The sequence below is a fragment of the Arvicola amphibius genome, chromosome 1 (genome assembly GCF_903992535.2).
Source record: "Arvicola amphibius chromosome 1, mArvAmp1.2, whole genome shotgun sequence".
Classification (NCBI taxonomy): Eukaryota; Metazoa; Chordata; class Mammalia; order Rodentia; family Cricetidae; genus Arvicola; species Arvicola amphibius.
In genome coordinates, this window is record NC_052047.1 from 142,687,243 (window position 1) to 142,703,041 (window position 15,799).

The 15,799-nt window shown below is 44.0% G+C and overlaps 1 protein-coding gene across 1 annotated transcript; it reads left to right on the forward strand.

Annotated features, from left to right (window-relative positions):
• The first annotated feature begins 5,257 nt into the window (after nt 1-5,257).
• Nucleotides 5,258-15,555, forward strand: LOC119809971 (cytochrome P450 2E1). Its single transcript, XM_038323219.1, has 9 exons — nt 5,258-5,473; nt 6,233-6,392; nt 9,006-9,155; nt 9,632-9,792; nt 10,098-10,274; nt 11,063-11,204; nt 13,644-13,831; nt 14,325-14,466; nt 15,227-15,555. The coding sequence occupies exons 1-9, from the start codon at nt 5,297-5,299 to the stop codon at nt 15,409-15,411; spliced, it is 1,482 nt and encodes a 493-aa protein (XP_038179147.1). The 5' UTR covers nt 5,258-5,296; the 3' UTR covers nt 15,412-15,555.
• Nucleotides 15,556-15,799: the final 244 nt, after the last annotated feature.

Below are 15,799 nucleotides of genomic sequence, written 5' to 3' on the forward strand. Positions count from 1 at the left end.
AAACTCTCAGCAGCCAACCCCTTTAAAAAAAAAAACCTGAGTCCTGGGGCTGGAGAGATGGCTCAGTGGTTAAGAGAACAGCCTGCTCTTCCAAAGGTCCTGAGATCAATACCCAGCAACCACATGGTGGCTCACAACCATCTGTAATGAGATCTGGTGCCCTCTTCTGGCCTGCAGGCAGAGCACTGATAATATTGTATACATAATAAATAAATAAATAAATAAATAAATAAATAAATAAATAAATAAATAAATGAAACAAACCGAGTCCTTCTCAGTCGGCACCTCACCAGAAGTTATCAGTTGCGGAGAGCTACACTTCAGCATCCTTACCACTATTTTTGAGAGTTCTCTTTGATGCCTTTCTTTTTAGGTTGTTACTTTCGGGAGGACTGGGTGATTAGGGGTTGCCACCGAAGCTTTCTATATCCCTTTTTCTCAACTGTACATCTGTAGTCATCAATACCACGACAAAAGTAGCTTCCCTGCCCTTTACTGTGAGCTGAAGCATGGATCACAGGCTTCCATGTGGTTCTGGCGACAGCACAGACCTCAAACATCCACATGCTCTCCAGCATCAGCATGTCCAAAAGGCCTCCAAAAGCATGTGGAAGTACAAACCACAGCCATCAACATGGCCCTCTGGCAAAGCATGGGCCACAGACACCATTATAGCCTTCAGGGATAGCACAGACCAAGAACATCAACATGGTTTCCAGGGTAACATGAACCACGGATACAACACAGATACCAGCAGCAACCCAGCCCATGAGCATCAACAAGATCTTGGGCGGCAGTACAAACCACAGACAGACCAGAGATATCCACATGGCCCCATGCGGCAGCACAGCCCACAGACATCCACATGACCTTAGATGGTAACACAGGCCATGGACATCAGTAAGGTTTCTGGTGATAGCAAAGACCATGGGTATCTGCATGGCCTTGGGTGGTAATATAGGCCATAGGCATCAACACAGCCCCCAGCTGCAGCAGGACCATAGACACAAACATGGTCTTTGGCAGCAGCACTGATCATGGAAACTGTTATGGAATAGTCTTTTACACTGTGTGAAGGTGTGTCACTGTAATTGGTTTAATAAAAAGCTAATGGCCAATAGTTAGTAAGAGGCATAGGTAGGACTTCTGGACAGAGAGAGTCTGGGAAGAAAAAAAGGCAGAGTTGCCCGCCAGACACCGGATAACCTTGATGGGCATAATGAGGATGCAGTAACAAGCACGTGGAAGTTTATAGATTTAAAAATGTGGGTTAAGTTATAAGAGCCAGTTAAAAACAAGCCTAAGCTAAGGCTGAGCTTTTATAATTAATAATAAGTATCCATGTTGCTTTTTGTGAGCTTGTGGCCCAAAGAAAAATCCATCTACAGAACATCAATGTGGCTTCAGGTGGTGGCACAGATCATGGGCATCTACATGGGCCACAGGCTTTATCACAGCCTGGACCAGCAGCACAGATATGGGCAACGTGGCCTCTGGGGGACGTACAGACCATGGAGGTCTTTTGAAGAGGTTCAGTCCAAAAAAGAAGCATCCTTTGTATTGGGCATCCTGTCATTGCTCACAGCCAGGGCAACTGTGCAGTTGGGAAGTTCAGGGACAGAGCCTTCAAAAGCTCCAGGCTGCTACACACCACCCTGACTACCATACTGGGTAGCTGCATGTTCTTCCATGGACATCATCCTTCTCTCACACCTGTCACCACTGTCACATCTCTAGTTCCTCTTCTCTCCACCCCTCATGGACCACTTTGTTCCTCTATCTTCCCCACCTCTCTATCACATGTTCATTCATCATAGTGACTTTGGAAACTGCTGTGTGTCACATAGCATATATATATATATATATGCCCAGCCCAAACAGCTTTACTTGCAAGTAGTCATTGCAATAAGTCATTGGTCTGGTTCAAGGTTTCTGGGTTCTGCCATGCCATCAGCACTGGACCATTGCTGAAATAATATCCTGTTGTTGCCTAGAGTCATGGTGATCCTGTGGCTCTGGTTCTGCAGAACTGGTTCCTTCACACAGTCCATCAGCTCATAGACGAAGTAGATGTTGGTATTGACCAACTCAAAGTGCTGGATCTGGGCCCAGATGGTAGCCAAGCTGTGCAGATGGCAGGGCCTGGAGTTTGCCCTTGCCATTGGAGCCCTGTTCATGTCATTGTTTTTAACAGCTACATAATACTCCATTGTGTAAATGTATCACATTTTTTTTCTCATGGTTTATTTTTTTTATATTTAAAAATTTCCATCTCCTTCCCTCCTCCTCCCCCCTCCCTCCCCTCCTTCTCCCCCTTCCCTCCCCTCCTTCTCCCCCTTCCTTCCCCTCCCCTCCACCCATACCTCCCCTCCCTCCCTCTCAAGGCCAAGGAGCCATCAGGGTTCCCCACTCTATGCTAAGACCAAGGTCCTCCCAACTCCCCCCAGGTCCAGGAAGGTGATCTTTATCCATTTTTCTTTTGAGGAACATCTGGGTTGTTTCCTGTTTCTGGCTATTTTGAATAAAGCTGAAATGAACAGAGTTAAGCAAGTGTGTTTGTGGTAGGTTAGAGTGTCCTTTGGGCATATGCCCAAGAGTGATACATCTAGGTCTTGAAGCAAATTGATTCTCAGTTTTCTGAGGACCCACCATAATGATTTCCATAGTGGATGTACAAGTTAGCACCCCAACAAGCAATGGAAGAGTGCTCCCCTTGCTCCATATCCTTGCCAGCATAAGCTGTGACTTGTATTGTCGATCTGAGTCATTCTGACAGGTGTAAGATGGAATCTCAAAGCACAGTCTACAGAATCAACTAAGCAGGGTTCATAGGGGCTCACAGAAACTGAAGCAGGAATCACAGGGCTTGCATAAGTCTATACTAGGTCCTCTGCATATATGCTATGGTTGTTAGCTTGGTATTCTTATGGGATGCCTAACAGTGGGAGTGGGGGAGTGTCTCTGATTTCTTTGCCTGCTCTTAGTACCCCTTTCCTCCAACTGGGTTACTTTTCTCAGTCTTGATATGAGAAGCTGTGCCTAGTCTTAGTGTATATCCCTAAGAGGCCTGATCTTTTCTGAAGGGAAATTGAGGAGCATTGGATCTGAGGGAAGAGTAGGTGGAGGAGACTAGGAGGGATGGAGGGAAGGGAAAATTCAGCCTAGATGTATTGTATGAGAGAAGAATTTTTTTAAAAAAGTCGACACCAGTTTGTGGTAGGCTAGGAGAGTTAATGAGCAAAGAGAAAAATGACAACTGCGGTTGGAAGGACAAAGCAGTCTTCACTACTAATAGTTTATTCAGAGAACAGTGTGTGTGGTGTACGGTGTCATTTTTCAACCAATTTTTCATTTATTTTACATCCCAACTGCAGTTCCCCTCCCTCCTATTCTCGTGTTCCCTTCCCCTACCTCTCCTTTACCCCCACCCACTCCTCTATTTCTATTCAGAAGGGATAGCCCTCCCATGGATGTCAACAAAGCATGGCATAACAAGGTGAGGTAAGACTAAACTCCTCCCTTTGTATTAAGGCTGGGTGAGGCAACTCAGTATGAGGAATAGGTTCCCAAAAGCCAGTTCAATGGTTAGGGATGAGCCCTGATCCCACTGCTAGGAGTTCCAAAAATAGACCAAGCTACATAACTGTCACACATATGTAGAGGGCCTAGATCAGTCCCATGCAGGCTTCCTAGCTGTCGGTCCAGAGTCTGTGAGCATCTATGAGCCAAGGTTAGTCATTTCTGTGGGTTCTCTTGTGATGTCCTTGGCCCCTCCTGGCTCATACAATCCTTCCTCCCTCTCTTCAACAGGGTTCCTGGAACTCAGCCCAGTGCTTGGCTGTAGATATCTGCATCTGTTTCCATCACTGGATGAAGGCTTGCTGATGACAGTTAGAGTAGTGACCAATCTGATTACAGGAGATGACCAGTTTAGGCACCCTCTCCACTATTACCAGGAATCTTATCTGGGGTCATCCTTGTGGATTCCTGGGAGTTTCCCTGGCACCAGGTTTTTCTCACCCTGAAATCCCATCCCCCCCATGAAAATAATGGAACAGTGTAGTCTTACATAGATAAAAGAACCAAGAGGCTAAAAATAACTCAAAATCTGTGACTTAGATCTACTGTCATGTTTTCTAATGCATCCAAAGATGCACAGCTTACAGAAAGATATAAAATTATAATGCATGAACTAAGATCTTTTCTGTATTAACAGAAGACAAAGTGAAAAGATGATCTCTTCATTTTTAAAATGCACAAAGGTCCACAAAATCCCGAGAAAACATAACAGAAAAGAAAATGTGGGACTCTGGGAAAGAAGCAATCAGTAAGCCACATGTATTAACATGATGCCGAGAAGTGTGGAGCAGTACCCCTGCGTTCATGCCTGCATACAAGACACAAGATACTTTACAAACACAACTTCTGTCAAATTTAACCCATCGATGAAACAATCCAATTAAAAAGACCCTGATTTTTTTTCAGAATTTGACAAACTGTTTTAACGAACATTTTTCATTTACTTATTCACAAATGAGTGAGAATTTTGGAGACTTGGCAGTACATCTAAGTCAGTGGCACACTTATCTCACATCTGCAAGATGCTGGGTTTGGGCCTCAGCGCTGCAAATATTAGTATATACATATATTCAGAAAAATATTTCAAAATTAGTTAACTTTATTTGCTGCTATTTTTCATCTCCACTAAATTTTCTACTTGATTTGACAGTGTGAAATGAAATTTGGAAATAGAGATTTCCTGTTCTGCCCTCAATTTCCAGGTGGTGGACCAAGAATGCTGCAGCACCATAACAGAAGTTACATGTTTGTAGCCTGGGGCTGGCATTGACCCAGAGTGGGCAGTACATGGTTGGCTGTGCCTTGCAAAAGCCTTTCCCCAGCAAACAAACACGTGCAAACATGATCTGAATGCATGCCCACTATGCTGATCAGGGTTGAGGGGGAGGACAGCCTCCCGCCCCCAGGACTGGCCTATGGGTTGGTGAGGTGTTCCTCCATGTACTTACCAGCACTGGGGCAGGTGCCAGCAACCAGAGGGTTGCCAGAGCCCAGCCTCATCCATGTCAGAGCATGCAACTTCTAAGAGGCAACAGCTACAAGGTTCAGCCTTTGAAATGATAGCCAAGTGTAGCTAATAATAAACCAGTGCTTTAGGCCAAGAAAGAAGATTGTTTTATTGGCTGATGAGTCACCCTCCTTCTCAATGGCACATTATAAAATCTTTGTTTTTCCTCAGGAAATTCCCACAAGTTTACAGCGGGAGCCCAGAAGCACCATGGCTGTTCTTGGCATCACTGTTGCCTTGCTGGTGTGGGTGGTCACCCTCCTGATCATATCTGTCTGGAAACAGATCTATAGCAGTTGGAACCTACCCCCAGGACCCTTCCCACTTCCTTTCTTTGGAAATGTTATGCAGCTGGATCTGAAGGATATCCCCAAGTCCTTCACCAAGGTAAGAGAAAAATTGCTGCATCAAGGAAACAAGTTAGAGATTAGATAGCATGATATTTGCATTACATCTATTTTACAGTCCAGTCCATCTTGGACATGGAACACTCACAGTGAGAGTAGTGTCATGCATGACCAAATGCCCCGTGCAGCTGGAGTTAGTAAGAGATACTGGTGTTGCTGGTATCATCATGTGCCAACTGTGATACAATAACAGGTGTACTCCAGCTGGCATCAGCCTGTGTCTAAGAACAGACTGAAAGGGAAAATGGAAATATTGAGCCAACTGTGATTCACCAGAATAACAACATCTGCCTTTTGCTAATTCTGTGAACACTGCATGGGCTAGCCAACACCAAAATGCTTCTAAGCATGAAATTGATGCTTGATGTCTGTGTTCCAGGTTGTCTTTGCTAATGACAGGGCAGCTATAGGTTTCAGGATCATTGACTCCAAGTTAGCTGGTAGTATCCTGGCATGTAGAGCCTTAACTTTGGGAAGAAACAATAGGGTGATTAACATTGTCACTTATTAAACAACCACAGAGAAGAGAATTGTTTCTGGATGGAGGAAAGGGCCCCTGCAAACGCAGCAACTTTAGGTGAAGAGATTCTCCTCACAACAGACTGGACAAATATGACCTTTCCCCCAAAGTCCGCTAACTCTCCATGAATAGCAGGAACAGTAACAGGAGATGAGGGTAGTCTAGAGTAGGCTGACTCCTGTCTATCCCCTGCTCCACTTTGTGCATTGGTCCCTGTAGCTGGCAAAGCGTTTCGGGCCAGTATTCACACTGCACCTGGGCTCAAAGCGCATCGTGGTCCTGCATGGCTACAAGGCTGTCAAGGAGGTGCTACTGAACCACAAAAATGAGTTCTCTGGCCGAGGGGACATTCCTGTGTTCCAGGAGTATAAGAACAAGGGTAAGTTGGCTTTCTGGGACATTGGAGGGGGGCACACTAACAGGGAGAGTGATGTACATACCATTTAATCCCCCCAGTATTAACAAACTGCAGTACAGTAACAGAATGAAGACAGAAAGGCAAAGACTCGGGTGATGGCCTTGTACCTGAATGGAACCTGCTTTGAGAGTTGCACTGAGTAGATACTGTGAACCCCATGAGAGGCCCTCTAGGCCCACACCCTCACCATAGCACTGATCAACTCACAGAGAAAGGCAGATAGGCTGTTTCTGAACCCAGGAAATCTCTCCCAAATGATCCATCCATCTTCAGTGCCTTGTATTTTTCTGCACTTCTTGGGATTCTTTACACACAGCCTCAACTGTCAAATGAGGTGTAGATGATTCCATACACCCAAGTGCCTTCACTTAGCATGAGGTAATTAACCTGCCTGGCATTCTGCTTATAGGGATGGACCAGACTTTAGGTCTTTGCCTTTGCTTTCCTCTATTGTAGCTGGTGATCTGCAGAGAGAGGGAGAGACAGAGAGAAAGAGAGACAGAGACAGAGACACACAGAGAGAGAGACAGAGAACTGTGCTGTCCTGAGTCTAGCTCACCTGTTCCTTCCTGCAGCAGGGAAGTCTAGAATGCAAGCTGACTAACCATTTACACAACTCCACATTCTATTGAGTATGGGCACCGAGAACTAGGAATGCTCCCAACTCACTGGTGCCACCTGCTTGCCCAGCCTCTACCTCATCTGACCTTTTGGCTTCCTCTTTGTAAGCAGGTATCCCAAAGCAAATGAGAGAAAAGTGTCCCATAATTCTGCCTGAGTCGGTTCTGGTGATAAATTTCTACAAAGCTTTTTCCTTTTGTGTGAGATTTTACATCAAAGCATGCTCAGCCTGATGTTTTATCCTCCATGTCCAGCTTGGTTTCCCAGTCTGTGTTTCCAAAACTATCTTGCCTCAAGCCGTAGCATTTGATGTTCTTTATTCAGCACTGGGGCTTTCTATACAAACAGAAGTAACTGTCTCAGCCCTGTCATAGGTTACGAAGAGGTATCAAGCAAAGTGACAAGGGCTTGCTGGAAAGAGCATAACCCTTTATGGGGGACCCTTACCTGTCCTCCAGTCAAGCTCAGAAAATGGACCAGTAGAATTAGGTTCTGCATCTCCACAGGATAGATTTAAGAGGCATTTGCTGCTTCTACCTAGAGGCTCCAAAATCCTATTTTTATGCATGCCACACAGACCAGAAGGGCTTGTAAAATCAGTTGGGCCTTAGGTAAGGGATGACTTTGAGTCTCCAGTGTTTGTTATATGAGTGTTTGTATGGCAATGTACCAAAATAACTACTTCATCATTTGAGTAAATGTTGGTCCCTCATGGACAGTCAGCCTAGTGAAAGGCCCCCTGACTGAAGTAGCAGGCAAGCAGCTTTGCCATTCTCTCAGCCATCAGGACACTCCTTAACCTTCAGGATAAAATTGAAGTCATTGAGTCTGACCCACAGCTCTTGCCCATACCGCATACTTCCCTTCCCCTCCCAGGCTGGCCATCTCTTGTTCTAAAAAGTTCTTTAGACCACAGGAAGCATATGTCTCCTGAGAACTTTCACATGTTCTGCAGGGTGTTTCACTAGGCATCTCACATGTGATTAGGCAGTTAGTATAGGAGAGATTATGAAACGCAAGCAAGCACTGCACCCCATTGTGGATATTACTCACTATTGTTTGTCTCAGAATGCTCAGAGCCTAGAAGGTGCCATAGACACAGTAGATAGCAAAACATTATTTACTGAAGAAATGATCGTGGAAAAGTAAGAAAAGAAGGGGGTAAAGAACAAGGAAGAACTCCTGGAGTGGAGAGAGGCCTGAAGGGCTTTACTAGGCAAAACTGGGTGGGACTGGGTGGGGCAGGCCCTGGATACTTTGAACTGGCTCCAAGAGACAATTAACAAGCAAGCCATCAGTCAAGATGACTTAGATTCAGATTTGAGGGTTGAAAAGGCTCACAGAATTAACTGAGCTAGAGATAGAAGAAAAGAAAAAATAATTTCAGATTTCTGATTCCCAGTGTCTTCATGGGGTCATTGGGTCGTGTTGTAGGAGGACAAAGAATACTTCAAAAGGAAAGGGCTCCGCAACATTTCACTGAGGAGGGATAGTACTCAGTCTTTCTAGCTTAATTTCTCCCAAAATGGGAAGTCCTGTGACCTTTAGATTTTAGTAAAGGATGTTTCTCTGAAACCAGAAAGCTGTGAATTGAAGTGCTTGCAATGTGAAGGTTAAAATCCGTGAGTTCAGAAATAATGCTAAGAATTCTATAAAAAAAATAAACCATGAGAAAAAAAAAAAGAAAGAGGCAGAAAAGAGGAGGGATCCTCTTTTGGAGTGGCTGCCTATAATTTATTTAGCATGCTAAAGGTTCGGAGCAAAGTATGAAACCAAAGAAAATAAACTGGTACTTAGAAGAAACAACTAGAAAACACAGCCTTCTGGTCCCTTCTCTTGTGCTTCTTCTGCACCTGAACATCCTACCCAGGACCCAAGACCATTTCTCCCTCCTCCCCTGCTTCTCCATGAATTGACTATTTGGAGTAACTCCTATTGGTCTCTTTGTCTTAGGGATTATTTTCAATAATGGACCCACTTGGAAGGATGTCCGGCGGTTTTCCCTAAGCATTCTCCGTGACTATGGGATGGGGAAAGAGGGCAATGAGGCCCGCATCCAGAGAGAGTCACGCTTCCTGGTGGAGGAGCTCAAGAAGACCAAGGGTTCGTATCTCTGCAGTCGGAAAGGATCATGGCTAGGCTCCCAAGGACACTGAACAACCTAGAGGCAGTTGGTAGCTGAAGTGTTGGTCCCTGGGCACTATCTTTCCATTTGAGTTCCAGTTCTTCTTCCCAGAAGACAGCGGCTGACTGCCAGCTGTGGTTGTTGTACTCTACATAGCATTAAAAAGTAGACACTGAAAGACTCAAAAATTCACTATGTCAGATGGTAGTGGCTCATGCCTTTAATCCCAGGACTTTGGAAGGCAGAGGCAGGTGGATCTCTGTGTGTTCGGGGCCAGCCTGGCATACAGAGCAAGTTCCAGGACAGGTTCCAAAGCTACAGAGAAACCCTGTCTCGAAAAATCAAAATCAAAACAAAACAAAATAATTCTTTGTATCCTCAGTGAGAACTCATGGAAGACCGAGTTGGCTATGGAAGGCCACAATGAGATGTTTACACTCTACCTGTTTTTCAGGCCAGCCTTTCGACCCCACCTTCCTGATTGGCTGTGCACCCTTCAATGTCATTGCGGACATTCTCTTCAACAAACGTTTTGATTACAATGACAAGAGAGGTCTGAGGCTCATGAGTTTGTTCAATGAAAACTTCTACCTGCTGAGTACTCCCTGGATCCAGGTGACAATGCTCCTCCTCTTCTATGAACCTTTGGTTGCATTGTTTACATTAGAAGAAGAAAAATTCAGGTTGTGTGGGAGAGACAGGCCTAGAAAAGCAAAGAGCAGGAGCTTGCAAGAAGGCATCTGACTAGGTTGGCTCAGTACCCTTCTCACTTCAGTACCTGTGTCTTCTCACATGTACACATTCCTAGCTTCACTACCCCCAAAAGACAGTTGGACCCAATGTTCTAAATAGTACGGTAAAGGCAACATAAATTCATTGTTTGGAAGTTCCTATCAGTTACATAGTTTTCTTCTCCTTAGCTTTACAATAACTTTGCGGATTATCTGCGATACCTACCCGGAACTCATAGAAAAATAATGAAAAATGCATCTGAAATAAAACAGTACGCACTCGAAAAAGCCAAGGAACACCTTCAGTCGCTGGACTCTAACTCTCCCCGGGATGTGACTGACTGTTTGCTTAGAGAGATGGAAAAGGTACTGGACGAGATGGGCTTGCTGGGGTGGGGCAGAATGCATACAGTTCTTACATTATGATGGACTTGCTGGTGTTCAGACTGAGCACCATGGTTGCATTTTGATATTCATGGTTTTTCATAAACATGCTTGGCTTCAGCATGATCACTATGCTCTTCTCTGGTCATTTTTGGAGGGAAGGGTCCCTCTGTTCAGCTCCCTGCAGGCCAAGATGAACTGCAACCCTTTAGAGAAGCTAGTCTTGTCTGAGGAAACTTCAGTACCCCTTTCAGTATTTATTATCCAAGTTTGCTTGGCTTTTAGGATTCTAGGCCTCTCCAGTTTCATATTCCTGTAGCCTCTAGGACCACTTAGATTGCTACCCCTTACTTTCTTTTTGTAATGGCTTTAAAACACGTAAAAAGTCCTACACTGATTTCCTCCAGATAATTTCCATTTGAGAATCCCTTATGATTAGCTCAACCTCTCCTAGTCTCTGGTCCAAAAGCTCAGCCTTGAGCCTAAAAAGAAGCTGAGACTAGCTCCTGCAGCTTAGAAGACTGTTATCATTATTAGACAACTCTGGCTCTAACGAGAAGGATAAGGCCCTGTAGTTTGGGTAAGAAAGCCTTTCCTGTGCTTAGCCTGTTTCCTGGAAGCATTGGCTTCTGCCATCATGAGGTAGAGATGGCTGTTTCCTGGTACTACAAATCGAGTCTGACATAACCTGGTCCCTCCCTGCTGAAGAGCAATAGGCATCACCTTCTTACACCTTCTCACCATGTCCCTATCTGTCTCCAACTTCACAGGAAAAACACAGCAAAGAACCCATGTACACAATGGAAAATATTTCTGTGACTTTGGCCGACCTGTTCTTTGCAGGGACAGAGACCACCAGCACAACCCTGAGATATGGGCTCCTGATTCTCATGAAATACCCAGAGATTGAAGGTACATAAATGAGAAGCTGAACTCCCATGTGGAACAGCTGAGCCTAACAGATCACCCCGTGCAAGCCGGGCTACAGCTGCTGTTCGGTGGCTGCTTAGTGACCTGCTCAGTGCTCCAAGATCATTGAAACAACTTCTTTAAGGGCACAGACCTTATTGCCAGGGCCTAGTAACCTAAGAACTGGCTGTTCCCCTACACACTCCACTGGGATGCCTATGACCCAGTGATGAAATGGAGAGGGGAATGAGTCTGCTCTGTACTGTAAATAACTTATTTACAAAGAAGAAAATAATGTTCCCGTTTCCCCTGAGAAAGACTTTTTGAGTTATAGGCTAAGACAGGCCTAGTGGCTAGGTTGGAGTCATCACAGAGCATCTTACCCCTGAAGACTCTGAAGTAGAGACTGAGAGAGAAGCAATCAAGGCAGCCCCAAATCACTTCACTTTCTCTTCAAGACAGGAGTAAGTCTGTGCCTGAAGCAGGCACAGGAGCCTTAATCCAGTATGAAGAAGGTCATATGTACATTTGCCAGACAGTGTGGTGACCTCTACATGTAAATCAGTGGGAATTGCCTGTAGGAGAGGAATTGAGAGGTGGTTACAACCTAAGATGAAGGTACTCAAAGGCCTGAAACCCTGCCATTCTCTGAGCTGGGTGTAGATCTGGGCAGCTACTATAGACAAGCAATGTTTCCCAAGAACATGGCTGTGTATCTGTTAGTCCATGGCCAAGATTTGAGCTCTGGCCTTTCTGTAAGCAATGCTGACATCTCACAGAAAAATAAAAACTGAAGATGATTAAAGTCTAGGGAGGGAAATATTCAAATTACAGTACCTAGAATGTTGACTACAGGGAGACATGAACTAAAAATGTTTTCAATTATTAATTTAATGAATTTCTAATATAGACAAAGAGAAAGTAAATGGCAGGCCCCCATACATCTGCTACCAAACTGAACATCTACTGACATTTTGTTTTGTTTACTTTGGAGCTCTTAACAAATCAAACATGATATGGCTAGCCAGAGCCCAACCAACTCATTCTTCCCTGTCTCACTCCCCAGATATGGTGAAATTTCAGGACCACTGTGTAGCATTCCCATGTGACTTGGACATTTAATATAAACTAAATATCAATTGGTACATAACATAACTCATTATTTTTATACATGCCTTAATATTATACCATACCATATACAACTTAATGCCCCTTGCTTTTTTCACTCCACATATTGTTATTGTCTGATGTTGGGTCATAGATGCTGCAGTAGAGAGAGAAGCTCACCAAGAATCTAAGCCTTCATTGTCCCAAGGAGCAGATAGGTACAGCCTTCTTGGAAAAGACTGACACATGACTAGCTCATGCCAGTTACTTTATGCAAACAACCACAAGGTTAATTGGGGTTGGGAAAGGTTCCAGGTACCAATCTTGTTCTTGCTGTCCATGAGAGCAAAAAACCCACACAAATCTCAGTCCCTTCTCATTTTGGCAAGCCAGAATCAAAAGTAAGAAGTCTAGGTCTGCCAGGAGTATCTTGGGACCAAGGTAGGTATAGCTGCAAGCTCTCAGGGAGCACCAAAGGCAGACTCTCCAGAGAAACAATTCTTCAAGGTTTAAATAGTCTCAAAACAATTTCTCAGTCTCTACTGATTAACCCAAGCATAGCAATGACTTTGCTGAAATGCTTCTCTTAAAGTCAGACACAAAGGCTTTACTATACATTTCACTTAAATACAGCCTTTACTTACATATTACTACACATTATAGAGACCCATAGTGAATTCCAAACACAGAAAGACTAAGGTACTTGGCAAAGACTGCTGTTGCCTCTGTTGTAATCACAGGGACTTTCAGATGTCAAGATCTATATTATAGTCTGTCACCCTCTTCTTACTTCTAACAGTAGTAAGCCAGCCTAGGTGATAATGCAAAAATTTCTCTTCAAGAAGAAATGTTCAAGATCCTTTTGTTATTTATACTCCTCATATGAAGAGAATTGGGGAAAACTATCACCAGCTATGGCAATGGATGCCCAAACTTCGTGTCAATTGTGAATAATCTCACAGATCTTAGCTTTCACCGACATGTGTGAGGAAAAGATTTAACAATTCAAAGTACCTGAGGATTATAAATTCAGGTTAAGGTGCTCCATAAGCATGCAATGGGTGGCTTGGCAGATGAATAGAAGGTAATTAGATAGCTGTGTGGGTGGATGAAGGGATCAGGGGATAGTTGGATAGATGGATGAGTAGGTGACTGAGTAGGTGAATGAGTATAGAGGAGTGGGTAAGTGAATAGGTAGGTGGATGGAAAAGTGGGTGGGTTACATTGGCAGATAAGTCAGCAGGTGGATGGAAGTAATGCTATATATTGGTGGAGAGTAGATAAATATCAATTCTGAATTAAACCTTTAAATTTATCTCATTTACATCTTGACAGAGAAACTTCATGAAGAAATTGACAGGGTTATTGGGCCAAGCCGTGTCCCTGCTGTCAAAGACAGACTGGAGATGCCCTACATGGATGCTGTGGTGCATGAGATTCAAAGATTCATCAATCTTATCCCCTCCAACCTGCCCCATGAAACAACCCAAGATACCAAGTTCCGAGAATATGTCATTCCCAAGGTAAGGCATGAACCAGAGAGCCCTCCATGGGCATTGTCCTGTTAGTTTATCACCTAAGCTGCCCTTCGGGACTGGAACTCAAGGACACCTTTACCAGCGGATGTGGCTGCAATGTGGGAATCAAGTCAGTATTCTTAACCTGCAGAACACTTCACCCACAGTTACCTCAATAACCTTGTGAACCAAGGAATGAAGGGAATTGTGGAAAATGTCTCTTTTTACTGGTTCATAGGACTTGTAGAACATTATAACACAGATCCCATGGCATCACTAACCCAACCTGGGATGCACCCTACAAAAGATATAGGGCCTTCCTCTTCACTTATATCTGATCCCTAGCTCTTTTCTATGTAATCCTTAAATAGACAACACGACAAATAAAAATATGCTGTCCTTCATAATGTAACATTCCAACAGCCCTCTTCACAAGAGTCTTCCGGGTGAAAGCCTATGTTTTCTTAACTTGACTAATAGGAACTTCTACTTCTTCCAGGGTACAATTGTGATTCCAACTCTGGACTCCCTTCTATATGACAGCCAAGAGTTTCCAGATCCAGAGAAGTTTAATCCTGAGCATTTTCTGAATGAAAATGGGAAGTTCAAGTACAGTGACTATTTCAAGCCATTTTCTGCAGGTAAGCAGAGTTCTGGGGTCAAACCATCCCTGGGAAATTGTCTTCTAATCCTATACCTACTTCCCATGTGCTCTTCACCTATCCAGGATGACCACTGTCGTCCCTACCTCCCATACCCTTGTAACACATAACACAAGTATGCTCCTCCCTGTTCAGAGAAGTCAGATAGCATATTTCACCAGAAGTCCTGGAAATGAGGACTGGGTTGATTATTTTATTACAGAGTGGACATTTTTTTTCTAGATTGTTAAACTGTTAAGCTGTTTCTACTTTAACCAGATGCCGTAAAAAGCTCTTAAAACTGTATTACCTAATTCTTCATAAGTTTCCACAAAAAATGCTAAAGTCTGTTCTTTAGCTGCCTGAACTCTTTTCAGCAAGCATCTGGATCTTCCAGGTGGTCCCATCTCAGGGATATCTCAGTTTGATAGCTTTAACCACCTATGTTTGCATGGGCTTCCCTGTTTCACCTTCCTGTAGTCATGGCAGAGAGGCTTTGGGTCCACTTCCCTACAATACCGCATGCTTATGCAGCAGAGTTCTGAATGAGTGGTGTCAAAAGCTGGCCCGAGTCAACGTCACTGACATTCTTCTTCTCTGACATATGACCACTGGTGTCCAGGGACCAAAGGGCAGGGACAGGAAATCCTTTCAGGTGGTTTGTCTGAAGCCTTCTGCCACACTTCCAATACCTCAGGGTTAGAAGTGTGAGCTCTACACGGATCCCTCCGTACCTCACCAGCACTGTTGTTACTTCTAGGGAAACGTGTGTGTGTTGGAGAAGGCCTGGCTCGCATGGAATTGTTTCTGCTCTTGTCTGCTATTCTGCAGCACTTTAATCTGAAGTCTCTGGTTGACCCAAAGGACATCGACCTCAATCCTGTCACAGTTGGTTTTGGCAACGTCCCACCTGAATATAAACTTTGTGTCATTCCCCGCTCATGAGACCTGGTAACTGCCTGTCTCAAGTGAAAAGTCAACAAAGACGCCCATTATTATCCCTTAAAATGTAACTGTTTTTTAAAAATCTCAAGTATATAGAGTTCCTATCATAAAATGGAAAAATAAATAAAATCTTGATGAATTATATATTAGTTGCAGACTTAGTGAGGAGAACCTTGTCCCCTTGGCTATGTAAAAGTTCCCCAGTAGGGGATACTATTCCATAGCCAACAGTATAACATCTTCCAATATGTCTGTCCCTGACTTCTCTCGAGTATTTGTTTGGATATGTGGAATGATCCTGGTTATCTACCCATCACAAAACCCTAAATTTAACCGTATATTCAAAGTTCTCTTACCATATAGAGTAACGTATTCATAGATTCTTGGG